This window comes from Bufo gargarizans, chromosome 1 (genome assembly GCF_014858855.1).
Source record: "Bufo gargarizans isolate SCDJY-AF-19 chromosome 1, ASM1485885v1, whole genome shotgun sequence".
NCBI classification, from domain to species: domain Eukaryota; kingdom Metazoa; phylum Chordata; class Amphibia; order Anura; family Bufonidae; genus Bufo; species Bufo gargarizans.
Window position 1 is genome coordinate 227,988,404 of NC_058080.1, and position 18,485 is coordinate 228,006,888.

The 18,485-nt window shown below is 45.1% G+C and overlaps 1 protein-coding gene across 1 annotated transcript in view; it reads right to left on the reverse strand.

Annotated features, from left to right (window-relative positions):
* Window positions 1-10,781: 10,781 nt before the first annotated feature.
* Window positions 10,782-18,485, reverse strand: part of LOC122943901 (cytochrome P450 2U1) — a 44,277-nt gene continuing 36,573 nt past the window's right edge. Inside the window, exons 3-5 of the mRNA XM_044302014.1 lie at window positions 15,460-15,621; window positions 13,723-13,890; window positions 10,782-12,150 (exon numbers count right to left, since the gene is read on the reverse strand). Of these exons, the coding sequence (XP_044157949.1) occupies window positions 11,972-12,150; window positions 13,723-13,890; window positions 15,460-15,621 (509 nt within the window). The 3' untranslated portion in view covers window positions 10,782-11,971. The remainder of the gene's footprint in view (window positions 12,151-13,722; window positions 13,891-15,459; window positions 15,622-18,485) is intronic.

An 18,485-nucleotide genomic window follows, 5' to 3' on the forward strand; every position in this document is an offset into this window, starting at 1 on the left:
TTCCTGCTCTTCTACATAGGGAGTGATTTGTGCCAGATACACATGTACACTTAGGAGGGGGACTGTCTTGAGCGCATAACCCCCATCCTCCTCTTGCCCAGGGATCTGCAGCAGCCTGAGCTGGCTCTTGTCCTCTGAGGGCAGTAGACCTGTGCCGCCTGCAGGGCCGGTTCTAGGCAAAATGGGGCCCTGGGGCGGAAAACAATAAGGGGCCCCCCCATGATACTTGCTGACTTTAACGTCCCCCCAAATGTACATTTCTCCAGTCCAACTGACTCCAAACAGAACCAGGGCGGGCTAGTACACTGGCACTGGTGAGATGGTGCCTGGGATGGATCCGATCCAGTTTAATCAACCAACCTACCAGACTGGGATGGATCACAATCCAGTTTAATCAACCAGTTACTGGTAGGTTGGTTGATTAAACTGGATCGGATCCATCCATCCCAGGCACCATCTCACCCGTCCCAGTATACTAGCCCGCCCTGGTTCTGTTTGGACAGTTGGACTGGAGAAATGTGCATTTGGGGGAGGGATGGGGCAGTTACGGGTAGTACCAGTAACTGCCCCCCCCAAATGCACATTTCTCCAGTCCAACTGACTCCAAACACAAACAGAACCAGGGCCGCAGGCCGGGCTAGTAGTACACTGGGACAGCCCGGACGGGTGAGATGATGCCGGACAAAGTAAGTCAGTGAGTGGGAAACACTGGGAATGGATGGATCATGGATTCATTAACAACAACAAAACAAGGCTACTTTCACACTTGCGGCAGGACAGATCCGGCAGGCTGGTCTCCCTGTCGGATCCGTCCTTCCGCTGCTCCGTCCCTTTTGACTATAATGGGGACGGGGGCTGAGCTCCAGCGCAGCACGGCAGTTCACGGCGAAAGCCGCCGGACTAAAAAGTCGGACATGCAGGTCTTTTTAGTCCGGCGGCTTTCGTGCACCACTGTGCTGCGCCAGAGCTCAGCCCCCGTCCCATTATAGTCAATGGGGACGGAGCAGCGATACGGCGAAACAGCAGAAGGCCGGATCCGACAGGGAGACCAGCCTGCCGCAAGTGTTAAAGTACCCTAACCAATGAATTATGAATCTACCAGACTGGAACTTGGCTGGGGGCGGCGGGCCTTCCCTGGCGCTGCTGTCACACTGGGCTGTGGCTGGCAAATGCCAGTGGTATCCAACAATCTGTATCCGCTTGACTTTCTTTCTTCTCCTTCTTTCTTCTCCTTTCTTCTCCTTCTTTCTTCTCCTTTCTTTCTTCTCCTTCTTTCTTCTCCTTCTCATTGCCAATGCCTGCCTCCTGCTCTGTGCGAGGGGGCGGAGCCTGTGGCAGACGTGCCTGCCTGTGCCGTGCATGCCGCTACTGCTCCAGCCTCCAGACAGTCCTGAATCTCTTAAAGAGACAGAAGCAGCGGCGCAGGCACAGTCAGCAGCCACCTGCGCGCCCGGCGGGGGGCCTCTTCAGACCACACTGCCGCCCAAAGTGAGTTATTAATTACATTACTGCCGGCTGCCGCGCGGCGCCGGCGGCAGCCCGCAGAGTCCAGCACTGCCACTATCTGGTCCTGGTGTGAGTGTGACGCAACGCAAGTCACAACTGTCTGACAATTTGTCAGACAGTTGTGACAAGATAATAGTAAGGCCGGGCCGGCCCTAGGGGCCCCCTAAGGAGCGGGGGCCCGGGGGCAATTGCCCCCCTTGCCTCTATGGTAGCGCCGGCCCTGGCCGCCTGTCACCAGCAGGGACAGAGCGATTCTCTAATGGCATGTCATGGCAAATGAGTGCAGTGTATCGTATATACTAGGGTTGAGCAAAGCACGTTTCGGATCATAGATCTGAAGTCGCTTCATTTGAATGCTGTATGGGCTTTACGGAGGTGAAATTCGTTATGTCTGAAGTCTCGCAAGACTTGGGTGAAGAACAATTATAACTGGAAAAACATTTGAAAACTGGGATCTGAAGTCGGCTTTGGCACCAACTGGTAGTGAAGCTGACTTCGGATTGCAGTTTTAAAACGGTTGTCAAGTTGTTTAATCGAATGCCGATTTTTTTACAGTAGAAATTAATTTATGAAGTTATTATGCAAAGTCTCACAAAACTTTGCAAAGTAATAACTGCGGCTCATAGGAGCCAATACATTCTACTACTGTACGGTACAGTATTCAAAGTATTATGCGAATCGACTTTGGATGTTCCATGCGACGCCGATTCGCTCACGGGGATTCAATAAATTGGAAAGAGGAGACACCCCCCCTCAAATCCAATTTCATTAGCTCATTCAAAAAAAAAAAAAACAATTTAAACATGTTATTTTCTTTTATGTAACAAAGGGTTAAATTGGGTTATTTTGAATGTGCTAATGAAATTGGATTTGAGGGGGGTGTCTCCTCTTTCCAATTTATTGAATCCCCGTGTTTTTTCCTTTAAATATGACGTGTGCACATTATATGATATGCCGTGATGAAGGACGACATGGGTTAATCGAAACGCGTAGCTTTTTACATACACTTTATGGATTTTAAAGAGGACCTTTCATCAGTTTTGCAAAAGTCTACTTAGGGTGTTACCTTATAGGGTGGCCCCTGTAACGTTACATTACCCTACTTCGTGAGATTTCCCTACCTCGTAACTTCCGGTCGCACCGGAAATGACGCCGTAGTTGTGCCGATCTGCGCATGCGCAAAACGATGGTTTAGGGAAATCTCACAGCGGAGTACCAGCTGGACACTGCGCCTGCGCCGGAGAGCCTCACCAGCCTTAGGGTAGGGAAAAATTACGCCCCAGTGCGCAAGCGCTGCTAACTACAGAACATCCACCCGATCTCCGCGCCTGCAGTGTGGGGGTAGGGAGATCTGATTTTTTCTTTTAAATAAATATATATATATATATTTATTTAACAGGGGCCTATTTGCCGTTCAGCAGTGCAGTTATAATGTTCTAAAGCCTTTTGTGGAGTGTATAAGTCGAAAAAAGAAAAAGATATTTGCCTTTCAGCGGTAGTTATATGTTCTGAAGCCCTTTTTTGCATGTATTAGTGGCACAAAAAAAAGTATTTGCCGTTGTGTGGTGAAGTGAGAAAATTACAGACGTTTTTGGGGTGTTTTAATTTCTTTTTTATTTATTTACTAGCTGAAGGACCCAGCTTCGCTCGGGTATATTTAATCTATTTCATTTAATGTTTGTGTGTGTCGTTAAAATATATCAACACTATCCACTATAACAGTGACATCTATAGCACCCCGCCCGCTTAACAGTCACCTCCACAGCCGCCCACCCCTTAACACTGCCCCCCACCCCCACAGTGCCCCGTCCCTTAAAATTGGAAATCCACAGCAGCCCACCCCCTTAACTTTGACCTTTACAGCAGCCTTCCCCTTTAACAGTGACTTTCACAGCATACCATCCCCTTGACAGTGCCCGCTTTACTGGATTGGGGCGTGTCCTTTTGAACAGTTCACTCTCATACAGCAGCACTGTGCTGTCTGAGTGTGAGCTGCAGGGAGAAAGTCACCATCGCTCCCACCCCTGCAGCTGACAGAAGTTGATTTTTACCTTCATTTTTTCAATTCCCATCGGCTAAGGAGTTGAGGGGCGTGGTCTAACCAGATCAGGGCGTGGCTTAGCAGACCTAGAAGATGATTTTGAACCATTTCTTTCAATCTCAGTTGGTTGAAGAGTGGTCAGGGGCGTGTCCTATTGAACAGCTCACTCTCATACAGCAGCACTGTTCTGTCTGAGTGTGAGCTGCAGGGAGAAAGTCACCCTCCCTCCTCTGCAGCTGAATGAAGTTGATTTTAACTGCATTTTTTTCAATCTCCGTCGGCTCAGGAGTAGGAGGGGGCGTGGTCTAACCAGATAAAGGGTGTGGTTTAGTGGGACCTGGGGCGGGGTTTTTAGTCTTTTGAGGGTGGACACATTGTGGCAGGGGGCACCTTACTGGCTCATTTGCATACCAAATAAACTGGATTTTCAGAGGATAGAAACATCTATTGCTGGAACAAAGGCATATAATAAGGTATTAAGTGCTATTAGACCAAGGCTTTACTATAATAGCGATTATCCTGGTGACAGATTTTCTTTAAAGCTCACCTACAGCAGTGAAGAAAAATGGCTGAGTTGTTATGGGAACCTGGAGTAAAACTGAATGTGCAGGCTGGAGCGTCTATTGGCTGATAAGGGTCATGTGACCAAGCTTCTATTGGCTAATGCATTTTTGGGGAATATCTCAGGAACGGTACGTCCTAGAGAGCTGAGACCTGGTCTAAAACCTTCCCGGACACCTGATGTACATGTGTGCCAAATTTCGTGATAGGTAAATGCGACGGTGCAGATTACTTTAGCGGACATACACACAGCTTCCCATTTTAGATTTGATCTAACAGTATGTCAGACAGAGACAGGCGAGTGGCAGAGGCCTAAATGTTTCTGGCGCAGGCAAAGGTCGCAGCAGAGTAAGGGGGCAGCAGGAGTTACAGCGAGAGGCCTGAGCTTCCGGTGTCATCAAGCGATCGTATTTTGACCAGCAACCCAGCGGTTCTTAAATGGTTGACTCGGTCATCTTTGTTTTGGATCCACTCCTGTTTTTTTGGCATTAGCAATACTGATGGATTACTACTAACCAAATGCTGACCGCATGAAGGCGGATGCTCAACAGACAGGATCCATTTTTGGGGGGTTAATGTTCTGACCAATCAAAGGAAGGGCAAAATAATCTGTAACGTCAACACAACCTTACTGCTGACACCCTCTCCACTCTGTCCGGGGGCTCTACTTATATAAGTGTTTAATAGAACAGGTTCTGTAGACATCTATGTGGAATCAGCTGATGTCGTAAAAGGAGTGCGCTTCTTCTTGATGTTAACATTGACCTGTAAGGCTGAGTTCATACTTGAGTTATTTGGTCAGTTTTGGCCCCGTGACTGCCCAAATAAGTGAAGTGTGCAGTGATTCTAAGAGCGACGCCTGTCATCTGCATGTTATACTGACTCGCAGTATTGTTTCACTACCACAGCAGACTCCCTACATGTGTAACTGCAAGGCACAGTGTTCTACACCACTATACAGGCTCTCTGCAGCCAGGAAATAGCAGTTTTTTTAACGCGATTCTCTGCGAATAAATTCAGATAGAAGCAAATTTAAAAAAAAAAATAAAAAAAAAATCGGACGAATTGAAGTTTTGAAAAATGTGCTCATTTCTGTACTCTTCCTAGAACATGCACCTCTGATCCCATTCCCTCACACCTACTCCAGTCTCTATCTTTGTCTGTCACCACTCACATAATAAAAATCTTCAACCGCTTTCTCTTCTGGTGTATTTCCCTCCTCTTTTAAACACTCCATCATTACTTCATTATTAAAAACCAAACAAAAAAAACATTTTTGACCCGTCCTAACTACAGAGCAGTCTCCAATCTTCCCTTCATCTCAAAACTCCTGGAGCATCAGGTCTACTCTCACCTCATCCGCTATCTCTACTCATTCTCTCCTTGATCCATAAAAATCTGGTTTCCGCACCCTACATTCTACTGAAACTGCCCTCACCAAAGTGACAAATGACCTCCTGACAGCAAAATGCAATAGTGACTACTCTCTGCTCATTCTCTTTGACATCTCTGCAGCTTTTGACACTGTAGACCACCATCTCCTACTCACCATGTGCCAATCTATCGGCCGAAAGGACACTCTCTGTCCTGGTCTTCTTTATATCTCTCTGATCGCTCTTTCAGTGTATCATTTACTGGCTCCACTTCCTCTCCCTCTTGCTGTTGGGGTTCCTCAGGGTTCAGTCCTTGGTGCTCTCTACACATCCCCAATTGGACAGACCATCAGCAGATTTGGTTTCCAATACCATCTCTATGCTGATGACACCCAACTATACACTTCATCCCCCAACATCACCCCTACTGTATTACAGAACTTCAGTGACTGTCTTTCCGCTTTCGCTAACATCATGTCCTCTCTCTCTCTATATATATATATATATATATATATATATGAAACTGAACTTCTTGCGTTCTCTCCATCTACTAACCTACCTAAACCAGATATCTCCATCTCAGTGTGTGGCTCCACCATCACTCCTAGGCAGCACGCCCGCTGTCTCGGTGTTATGTTTGACACTGATCTTTCCTTCACCCTCTATATTTAATCTCTTGCCTGTTTATGTTGCCTGCACCTCAAAAACATCTCTAGAATCCGCCCCTTTTCTCACTATGGAAACAACAATATCTCTCATTGTTGCCCTAATCCATTCCCACCTCGATTACTGTAACTCACTATTAATTGGCCTGCTTCTCACCAGACTTTACCGTCTCCAATCTATCTTTATTGCAGCAGCCAGGGTCACCTATCTGTCTAACCACTACTCCGATGCCTCCACTCTGTGCCACTCTTTGCACTGGTTGCCCATACAGTATAGAATCCAATTTAAACTGCTTGTCCTCACCCACAAAGCTCTTCCACAGTGCTACACCCCCTACAACTCTTCCCTCATCTCTACCACCCTACCCATGCTCTACACACGACTTACAACGGACATCCTCTATAATCCGAACCTCTCACTCCCAGCTCCAAGACTTCTCCTGAGCTGCACCAGTTCTCCTCCACCAAACTCTCCACCAGACCCATGCATCCAGAAGCACTACAGATATAAAACTGCATGAACCAGTCACCAGACAATATCTGCTCCCCTATTTTCCCAAGATGACTAGACCGCTGTACAAAACAAGCACTTTTTGTGTCACCCCTTTCCCCTCATAGATTGTAAGCTCTTGAAAGCAGGGCCCTCATTCCTCTTAATTATTGACATGTCTGTTGCTATGTTATTTATGAGTCTTTGTACATGAGCCCCTGCAGAATATGTTGGCACTATATAAAAATTATTATTATAACTGATAAATCACTCCACTGGACATGCTAACACCACGGTCAGAACAAAAGGCCATTTTGGAACTAAATGAAAATAAAATATTATAATAAAAAACGGATAAGGGAGCTTCAGTAGTTGTCCCTGATAGCTAGCTAGGAAATGGATAGGAAAGTTGAATTCACAGCACCTCACTATGTGATGTGAATAAAGCTTCATTTTGGGCACCTTATTGTGGAGCAGAAGCCCTAGAAAATAAAATCTGATTTGATTACATAGGGAATTCATATTCTGAACATGTTCTTTAGGTCCAAAGCAACACATTAGGAAACATATAATGGGGCAGATTTATAAAAGTCTAGAAGAAAAAAACCCTGTCTTTGTTGCCCATACCAACCAATTACAGCTCAGCTTTCATTTTACAACAGCAGAATATGAAATTAACTGGTTTATATGGGCAACAAAGACGGTTCTTCTTCTAGACCGCCTCATAAATCCCCCCCACTCTGAACACATGCCAATAAGACACACTCGTCTATTAATCATATTTATTTTCATTATTAGAAAAGGAAACACCATTGTAAAAGCAGTAGAAACTCATACACGTATGTACACGTCAGAGACAAGCAATCATTTTGGTTATTTCTTTGCACTGATATGTCAGGGGGACATTTTATTCATAGCAGCATTATTACTTTAGTGCAAGGTTTCAGTCTTACTCCAGTTATATTACTGTATAGATAAAGTGACTGACAGCAAAGCTGTAAGGCCGAGGCATGATCGGAAGTACAATTATGGTGGGCGTCCGATTCCTGACTGCTGTACTTGGCTACCTCTATCAGGCTCATTGACTTTAAATGGAGTAGCATTGCACATGCTCGACCACCACTCTACTCAACCTCCGCATACATGCATGTTCAGCTAGGTTGTGTTCTGAATGCCGAGAGGGGAGTAATCCGCTGCCAGACACCTCTGGTAGCAGCTATTTTTCCCCAAGATCAAAACATCTGGGCATGATGAATTCCAACAGCCCGATCCTTCTTTGTCCCAACATCTGCCATCAGGCAGAAAGTCGGAACACCCCCATACACATTAGATTGGAGAATTCAACCGACAATAATCTAATTGTGTATGGCGAGCTTTAAGGGGTTCTCCAGTTTCATAATGAATTTATCTGCTCATACTGCCCCATATACCTTTCATATCAGCACTTTCCTTCTCCTGCTCGCTGCATCATTTCATCTAGGCAGGATGACTCGCTCTGCCTGCCACACAGTATTCAAACCCCTCTGCTAGGTGGAGCAAGCCCTGTGAAACATTACAGAGCAAAGCATGCTGGGTATAGTTAGAAAACCCAGCAGGAAGCAGATGAAAACAGGAAGTTCTGCATGTAAACATCCTGCCAGGATGCAGTGATTCTGAGAAGACTGGAAGGAAAGTTCTGGCATGAAAACAGGCGTATGGGGCAAAATATGTTTGTAGAATAAAAATAAAAAATTATTAAACCGGAGAGCCCCTTTAAGTAAAAGGATTGTCCAAGTGCTTTCAGACATCTGCCTAATGTCAACTGCAACATAGAAGTGCAGACAATGCATACAACTATCATGGTACTTACAACAGATCTGTGCACATTATGCATTGGGCAGTACACTGCAGAGAAGCTGGATATAAGCAATGCTGTACTTGATGGAGTTGGTGATCAGGAGTCTTCCACAGGCAGTTCAAATCTTCTCCATTCTTAGAAAAGTGATATTTAGTTGCAGCATTACGTCCTTTGGAAATTGCACTGATACCTGCATATTGCCACGTTGTAGCATTTTTCAGAAATTACTCCTAAAGCAAGCGTTTTCATGAAAACGCACAATTATATTACTACACGGTAGCCTGCTAGGTTCGACAAGGTTATAATGCAGGCCAGATTGTGCAAATTCTGCTCTGTGGCATGAACATTGTACATTTGTGAATGACAAAGCTTGAAGAGAGGTCTATGGATGGATTTCTGGATTGGCTACTTTCCAATGTCCGGTCCTCCCCAGGCCTGTTGAAAAGTCAGACTTTGACTAATAGGGAGCCACATCAAGAAGGTGGAGCTAGCTAGATTGTTCTCTTTCCCTGGGAGATATCTCTTTGCATATTATCTTCCCATGAAGTCTCTATAAAGGACTGGTCTCTTTAAGGAGAGGAGAGCCAGTACCCCACCCAAGCTGATAACTCGCATATCTCCAGTGTTGCATAGTTGAGATAATGCAGTAGGCATGCTGGCAAAAGGCCACATCCATAACTGATACCTGACCGTGGACCATGGACATTTTTCCTTAGCTCATACTGACAGTTCAGATAGAAGAACCCTTATTAAAATAAACAGTAAGAATATAACAGACTGAATATGAGTATCGTATCAAAATGACAGTTACAAAAATACATATTTTCAGTATATAAGGTTACGATATATGTCCATGACTCCCAGAGAGACATTGATTCATTCTCTTTCCCCCATTGTATCCAATTTTAAGTGGCAGTTTTCCAGGTAGTCACTGTCGGCAGCGGTCACGGATGCTGGTGGTCATCATGTCCATGGCAACCAAGATGGCAGTCACATAATTTACCCATGTGACTGCTGCCCTGGGTGTATCCTCTTCTGCACGTGTGCTGCCGTATCTGCACAGGAGCTTAATACCTTATGCAAGCACAGAAGAGGAAGCGCCCAGGGCAGCGGTTACGTGGGTAAATTGTGACCACCGCCATCTTGATAGTCATGGACATGATGGCCACCAGTATCCACTGTTTACACACCATGGACTGCTGGTGACACCAAAATGGGTTGCTTAGATAAGTAGGTAAGTCATGAGGGAGCTTGGGGTTTCCTTGGATAGTGTTGAGATGGTAGAAGTTTTCTATAAAGTGGCTAACCCCGTTAATGTCCAGGCCTTTTTGGGCCTTCATGACCAACTCTTTTTTTGGTCTCTCTGCATTTCAGCAGCCAACAGGCCTTGGTTTAAGTGGGAGACATTTTCTTCTTGACATCTTCTGTTGGTCGCATGGCAATGTCTCTCACTGGGGACCACACAGTATAGGTTCCTGTGCGGGATCACCTTTACCAGGGCAAGTTAGTCCATTTCCTTATCCTGCCTAGTGCATCATCATCATCATCATCATCATTTCTAACTACATATAAAGCCTTCTAAATTTAACTATGAAAGGTTACATTTTAAAAGGTAATCCCTCTGTGAATTTGTTTGCAAGAGAAATAGATTTTTTCCCGGTTGGGGTATACATACAAATGAGTACGTAATTTATATTATGTCTTGAATTACAAAATATAGAAAAAAATTCTGCCATTCAAGTTTTAGAAACATAGAATGTGTCGGCAGATAAGAACCATTTGGCCCATCTAGTCTGCCAGTTTCACACTGGATAACCTGATAAATTCTTTATGTTAAGGGTACTTTCACACTAGCGTTTTTCTTTTCCGGCATAGAGTTCCGTCACAGGGGCTCTATACCGGAAAAGAACTGATCAGGCATATCCCCATGCATTCTGAATGGAGAGTAATCCGTTCAGTTTGCATCAGGATGTCTTCAGTTCAGTCGTTTTGACTGATCAGGCAAAAGAGAAAACCGCAGCATGCTACGGTTTTCTCTCCGGCCAAAAAAACTGAAGACATGCCTGAACGCCGGATCCGGCATTTTTCCCCATAGGAATGTATTAGCGCCGGATCCAGCATTCAGAATACTGGAATGCCGGATCCGTCGTTCCGGCATGCGCATATCGGTAAAAATGAGAAAAATGTACAAGACGGATCCGTCGGTCCGCATGACAAGCGGAGAGACGGATCCGTCCTTGCAATGCATTTGTGAGACGGATCTGCATCCGGATCCGTCTCACAAATGCTTTCAGGCAGCAGCAGATCGGCGGATCCGGCGGCCAGTTCCGACGACGGAACTGCCCGCCGGATCACACTGCCGCAAGTGTGAAAGTAGCCTTATGCGGTTCTATTTTAATATATGCAGAAGAGAATGTACTTATACACTAAATAATCAAGTTTTTTTACATTTTCTATTTGATTAAAATGTATTTTTTATTTCATTAAAATTTATTTTTTTAAATCCCATTAAAGGATTACTATTTTATATCTTTAGCATATTCCTTCATGCTAGTACAAACTGCTCCGTGTCATTATGATACAAGCTACTGTTAGCACAGCAATGAGGAAACGTTACTGATGCTGGCACTTCAGAAGCCAGTCCTAAAACAGAATTGGACTAAGATGTGCCAAATCTATTAGTGGAGCACGCCTCTTAAAAGATTAGTTGCATCTTTGTCTGTCCATACGCCAGAAATTAGAAGATTTCTGCTACAGGTAACACCAATTTCAGCAAGTATAGTAAATGGCAAGTAAAATAGTGGCCATTTTAGCCCAAAATACGGCAAGCACCAAAACTTTCAACTTTTATATGCCAGAAAAGTGGCATAAATTGCTTAATAATCCCCCCCCCCCTTAGACTAGGTGCACACTTGTACCTAGATTCTGGTATACCGAAAATCGCCAGATCCAGCATATGCCATAAACTGCCGATGCCCGCTGAATTCCATTCACTATAATGGGGTACAGGCATTTTCCAGATGACATACCACTGTATGCAGCAGTATTTCATCCTGTGATGGAGGCTCCTGCTGGAACCTATGCTGCAGATTTGCACGTAGCCTTACCGTGACCTAACAGCAGGTCAAGTGTTCATACAGTACAGCCTTAGGGTCATTAAAGGGTGAAGGGCTTGGATTCTTTTATGGTTTGGAGGAGGTCATCAGGACATTCAAGGGGCTATTCTAACTGTCAATAAGGAAAGTGCTGTGCTCTGTTCAAGATGCAGAAGGGCCCAGAAGTCTAGTGATGTTCATTATAAAAGGCTGAATGTGTCTGAACCGGGAAATGAGCCACATACCGCTAAGGGAATAACTGTGTGCGTTCTACATAAGGTTGTAGGAGCAAAGACTAAGAATTCCGCAATCTTTGGTTGTCCTGGGACTGTAGTTGTAATGTTTTGGACCAATCTTTCTAAAAAGCTCAGGCTAAATGTATGGATTACATATCTGGTTTCAATCATCTTTTAACAATCTTGATATCAAATGGGTACGGCGCAAGAGTCAAGCCAAACCGTCCCTCCAGCATCGGCTGAAATGTGTCACTAGCAAACGAAAAAGTGAAAGACTGCAGCAGGTTGACAAACATCAGGAACAGCTCCATCTTGGCCAACTGTTCACCCATACAGACCCGACGACCTGAAAAAAAATAATGATATTGTAAGACACAAAGAATATATTTTTCAAATGTGAAACTATCACAATCTGAGCGGTCCTACTGTGAGCGACAGTCATCTGTGTAGGCACGGTAATACAGAACAGGCTGACACTGACCGATTAGGACCACCCGCATGACTACTGAGCTCAAATGAGGGAGATTTACAGAGGACCTGTCACTTCTCCAGACATGGCTGTTATCGGAACTACTATTCCTCGTGTAATAACAATTCTTGAGCATCTGTTCTTATCACCCATTATTGTACCAATCCTGTACTATACAGGCTAAAAGTTTACAAATAAATTGGCAGCAGTTTGCAGTAAGGGTACTGCTGGGTCAGTAGTGGGGGTGTCTCACTCTGTCCAATCAGTGCTGCTGGGGTCAGACTGTGCAGGGGACACCCCCCCCCCAACTGGTAACAACCATCTGTACCTTTGCTGCAAGCTGCATTCATAAACGTCTAGTAGAAATAGCAGAGTGATAGGAATGGATGGGGAATGCAAGTAGTTACTACAACAGCATTGTCTGGAGAGGAGACAGGGCCTTTTTTTTTTTTTTTTTTTTTTTAAAGGGGGTTTCCATCTCAGCAGTTGTGGCATATGGATATACTATGGAGGCATGGTAACATCCGAATTGTAAATGTATTCATCCATTTCTAGGAAGAATAACAGAGGAGTGGTACAGTACAAGAGTGATAAGAGTAGATTCTCCAGAATGTTATTTCATAGGGAATATAATTATACATTTAAGTCGACATCTCAGGAGAGATGACCGGTCCTCTTTAAGGCTGCTTTCACATCTGCGTTTTTGCTGGATCTGTCAGGGGATCAGCAAAAACGCATCCGGTATATAATACAACCGTCTGCATCCGTTGAGAAGGTTTCTGGTTGTATTAGATCCCAAATTAACAAGACGGATCCGCCACTAAATCTATTGTAAGTCAATAGGCACCGGATCCTTTTTTTTTTTGTATCAGTCACCATTGACTTACATTGTGTTTCATGACGGATCCGTCTTGATCAGTATCCCATTATGCACTCAAAAAACGCTTGTAGCGCTTTTGTGTGCGTCATGGGAACCAATGCAATGTAAAGGAACGGAATGAGTTCACCAGAATGCAGTTCCGTTCAGCTATGTCCCTATTGACAATAAATGGGGACAAAACAGAAGCGTTTTCCACCACTTTTGAGATCCTATGACGCATCTCAATAGCGGAAAGGAAAAGCGCAGATGTAAAAGTACAATCTGTTCTTTTTGCACCATGGAAATAAATGTTAAATGTTTCTGGCTGGAACACCCCTTTTATCACATATCCAGTGGCAGCCTAAAGCTAGGAGCCTCCATTCTCCCCAGCCACAAAACCAATCAATGCCATAGACAAGGCGTAGGCCACCTCCGGCACTCCAGCTGTTGTGAAACTACTACTCCCAGCATGCATACTGGCTCTGCTCTTCCAAACACTCATAGAAGAGACAACACGACAATGCGGCTCCATAGGAGGCACTACGGCATGGGACACACACAAGTCACTACAAACTATTAAATGTCTTTACCAATGCCAAATGGTATGAAAGCTTCTTTCTTCAGGATCTGTCCATATTCATCCAGAAATCTGCTGGGATTGAAATCATTTGGTTTCTCCCACACCTTTGGATCTCGGTGTACTGCCCAGAGATTTGCCAATACTACACTCCCCTTAGGAATAGTGTATCCCTGAAACACTGGAAAGAAAAAAAAAACATACAGCAAAATTCTGTTAGTCCAACATCGTTGAGACCTGATATACAAGTGAGTTTTCAACCCTTTCCTAGGTAAAGACCCTTAGAGGTTGTGTCAGATAGGTGCGGGTTCTATCTCTAGGACTGGGCTCCCACCGCGCATGTGCTCTCTATTCACTTCCATGAGAATTTCCCAAAATAGCCAAGTGAGCACTCTATTTTTGGAAGTCCCATAGAAATTAATGGAGAGCACACTGCACAAGCGCTGCCACAGCTCCATTCACTTCTATGGGACTGCCGGAAATAGCCAAGCATTTGGAACTCCCATAAAAATGAACGGATGGTGGATGCACATGCGCAGTGTGCCCTTGTTCACTTTGGTGGCCCTGCTCTAGAGATAGGTGAAACAGTCTAAAATAAAATGCTAAAGGTCTTACCCAGCATGGAATTAATGTTGGCAAAGCCCCAGAATCGGTATTTAAAAAAAAAAAAAAAAAAAGGAGACGCAATACAGCATACAGCGATACCTGGTCCCAGTGGGTCTTTGCTTTCTGGTCCTGTCTCAACACACAGGAAATGCCCACTCAGCCAGTCACTGGCTTTAGAGGTGAATCCCCTCTGCCAGTGATTGGCTAACAGGGTATTATTACCTGTGTGTGGAGACAGGACCGGGCAGTAGAGACCAGCTGGCATGAGGTAGGCACTTGAACGGAAGCAGCGGGGGAACGATAGGGTGTACTCTGATTCTGTTATAACATTGTTTTCTTTTTTTTCTTTAATGCATTTGAAGGTTTTTTTGGGGGGGGTGGGGGAATTTTGATATTGAAGGCCTATCTTCAGATTAGATCATCAATACTTGATCAGTTGCGGTCTTACTCTCTGCACCCCCAATGTTTGAAGGGCCAGAGGTGCTCCAGTGTGTGCTGCAACCTCCTCCCAGCTTACCAAGCACAATGCCATTCATTGCATAGTAGCTGTGCTTAAATAGGACTGAACGTAGTGTCACTGGTGTAGGAAGAGGTCATGGTGCTCACCAGAGCCGATTGGTGGGGTTGCTGGTAGTGGGACCCCCCACTGATCAGATATTGATGACTTATCCTGAGGATAGGTCATCTATATCAAAATCCTGGACAGCCAGTTAAATTAAAATGTTCTAATTGGCTATCACTGCTCAGTCTTCTTACCCATTCATGGAGTTTTAGTGAAATACAAGCATTCTTGGACCATGCCTAGCTGTTCTCTGAAAGTAGCAGTATCTGCAACACTTCATCTGCTGCATTCTGAGGCCTGCCCGATAGGTCTACCCTACTGTTTAGCTTTGCCATTCTTGAGCTGTTGGCATTCACATATTTGGCACCATATTTCTGATATATGCAGTCTACTAAAAGTGACTGCCCATCTTTTAGCATAATGCTGTTTTAGGTCCATAGGCTCCTTTTGAAGAGATACCGAGCCTATGGTATTGGGCTGCCTGCAGCCACCCCTAGGGAGAACTTCTTGTTCAGTTTACCATAGGTTCCTCACCTCCTCCACACTGAAAGCAGGGTACTGTGCAGAAGCAATGTGGCTTACCTGAACTTTCAGACGCCATGTGTGGCACTGAGAGGGGGACAACCACAGTCATTCTTTGCACCTCCATAATAGTGGCTTCTGTAAAGGGCATCTGAATCTTGTCGGTCAGAGATGGAGGCCTCTCACGTCCTATAACCGAGTCAATTTCAGCTTGGACTTTTTCTAGTAAATAAGATGAAAAGAACAGTTATGGATTGTGTTTTACTACAGGCATGCTCTAGGATTTAAAATGAAGGTGGTACACCGGGCATTCCCCATTCACTTCTACTGGATATCAAACTGTTGCAGGCCACAAGTCAGACTCCGTACAATTTGATGGATGCATTGACCATAGCAAGTGGTGGCACAAAGTCGTCAGCCCTTAGTAAAGGAAATTCTCTGCCTGTGAACTTATGTCGATGCCAGAGATTTATTTATGTATGGAGCATCACAAAGTTATGACAAATATTACACGACAAAAAGCCTGTGTGTTGTGCCAGCATTACGGTGTCTTCCTAGGTTTGAGACCTGTATTTTCTTGCATCCTGAAAGCTCAAAGGCGTTGTGTAAGAATAGGAGGGGGAAGGGGGAAGGGGGACAGACCTCCCGGCCCTGGCTCCCCGCTCCTCCTTCTTCCAGCTTGGGCTGCTCCTCTAGTCTCCCGCGATATAAACATCCGGTTTCACATCGCCTGCAGCCAATCCCCTTGTGTCATGTGACCACTTTTCATGATGCGGCCAGCGATTGGCTGCAGGCTTTGTTAAACCAGATGTTTATATAGAGGGAGCCCAGCGGAGCATCACATGCGGGGAGGAGAGGGAGCGAGGAGCCAGCGTCGGGAAGCAGGAAAGTAATCTTCCCTTTACCCGTCAAGTCCCCCCCATTCTCGCACAACCTCTTTAAAGGGGTTTTCAGGTTTATGTTTAAAGCTTAAGGGGGCTGGTCGATGAATCCACAGGATAGGTGATAAATGAATGATCCCTGCAGGTCCCTCCTCCTGTTCTATGTCCCCCATTTAAATGGAGCAGTCATGCAAACTCTATGGGCCTGACTGAGGTAGCTGAGCTCTGTACTCTGCTATGTCTGTCAGTCCTAAATGGAGCAGTGTGACTGTTCCATTCAACTTGGGGGGGGGGGGGGGGGTGAACCCAGGTTCCAGTGATCCCCCCCCTCCAGACACTCCTCTATCCTGTGGATAGGGGATTCCTTTAACACTTGGGACAATCCCTTTAATGCGAATGTTCCTGGAAGTGGACAGCTGATACAGTTGGGTTAATCCCTCTTACCAATAGGTTATGCGCTTGGTCAGTCAATGAGAACCTTACATTACACCCCACACTGAAAACATGTATAAACGTTTGCGTCACCTGCATCCAGTCCAGGCAATGCTCTACATGAGCTTAGTTTGCTACAATGTATCAGTCCGGGTTATTTAGCTTGCAGAGCATTGCCAAGTCTGGACATAACAGTACCTACGTCTCAGCTGACAAGGGTTGTCCATGGTTAGAAAAACATGGCTGTTTCTGCGCCACATGGGTCCACAGGTTGTCACTGGTACTGCACCTCAGTCCCATTCACTCCAATAGAGTGTAACTACAACACCGGGCACAACCCATGGACGGGAGCGGCGCTTCGTCTAGAAGAGAGGCCATGATTTCTTTTCAATCCTGTAGAACCCCTTCAACAACCCTGTAATACATTGATTACCTGTTCCACGTTAACAGTTATCTGGCCTGGCCGAGGTCATTCACAAGGCATACACGGGCAGAGTACACTGGTTTTTAGAGGGCACACTGTGCACTTTGCGCCTACCATATAAACTCTTCAATTAAAGTATTAGAAATTATCTGCTGACAATCAGGCAACAGACTTTAACTGGAGAATCTCTGTATTGAGTAATAATATGCTTAGAGCCAGATTTATTGATTAGAAAGTCTCAGATTAATTTAGCTTCTACCTTAGCCAATCTCAGCTTTGGGACAAAGCTCATTCTGGATAGGAGGGGTGCCCATTCTCACTAGTAGGCCACTGAGTTATGCGAGATGGGTGGGCGAATGTGCGTGTCCCAGATTCCTATTCATTTTAGTTAGCGGTCTTGTAGACGTAAAGAACATAACCTCGGTCTTTTAGGTTTATTATGAATGATCCATGTAAACAAGACTGGTAAAGGGGACCTGTCACCACCACGGTATACGGCACGGTGTAGAAAATTAACTTACAATATAAACATGCGCTGTATACTAGCTAGGGTTTAATGGTCATTCTTGCGTGCCCTATAGTCTTGTACTCCCTGTTCCTGCGCAGCACTGGGCGAGTGGGAAGTACAACACAACAACGGACACGAGGGTGTCAACACGGCTGGAATGAAAGGGGGTGTTTAAAGGTGGACTATATAATTATTCAGGATAGGGTTTTCACCCCTATCACTATTTAACCCTAAACTACCTTAGGCTACTTTCACACTGGTGTTTTGGTTTCTGTTCAGGGCTCTCACAAGCGGTCTAAAACGGATCAGTTTTGCCCTAATGCATTCTGAATGGATAAGAATCTGTTCAGAATACATCAGTTTGGCTCCGTTCCACCTCTATTCCGCTCTGGAGGCGGACACTGAAACGCTGCTTGCAGCGTTTTGGTGTCCGCCTGACGATGCGGAGGCAAAGAGATCCGTCCTGACACACAATGTAAGTCAATGGGGACGGATCAGTTTTCACTGACACAATGGTGTTCAAGATGGATCCGTTTTGGCTATGTTAAAGATAATACAAACTGATCAGTTCTGAACGGATGCAGACGGTTGTATTATCTGAAAGGATCAGTCTGTGCATTGTAAGTATGAGGGCACTTTATAAAGCTATTTCCTGTGCCATCATGCAGTGGTGGGTTTAGGGGCCTCAAATCAAGTGACACATTCCCTTTAAATATCTGTGTTATTGTCATTACAAAGGGTTACTGTACCTTACATTCTTTCAGAGGTAATGTTTGCATATGAAGACCAAGGGGCACTTGACTAAACACACATACACCTACTGACCTAAGTTCACCACACT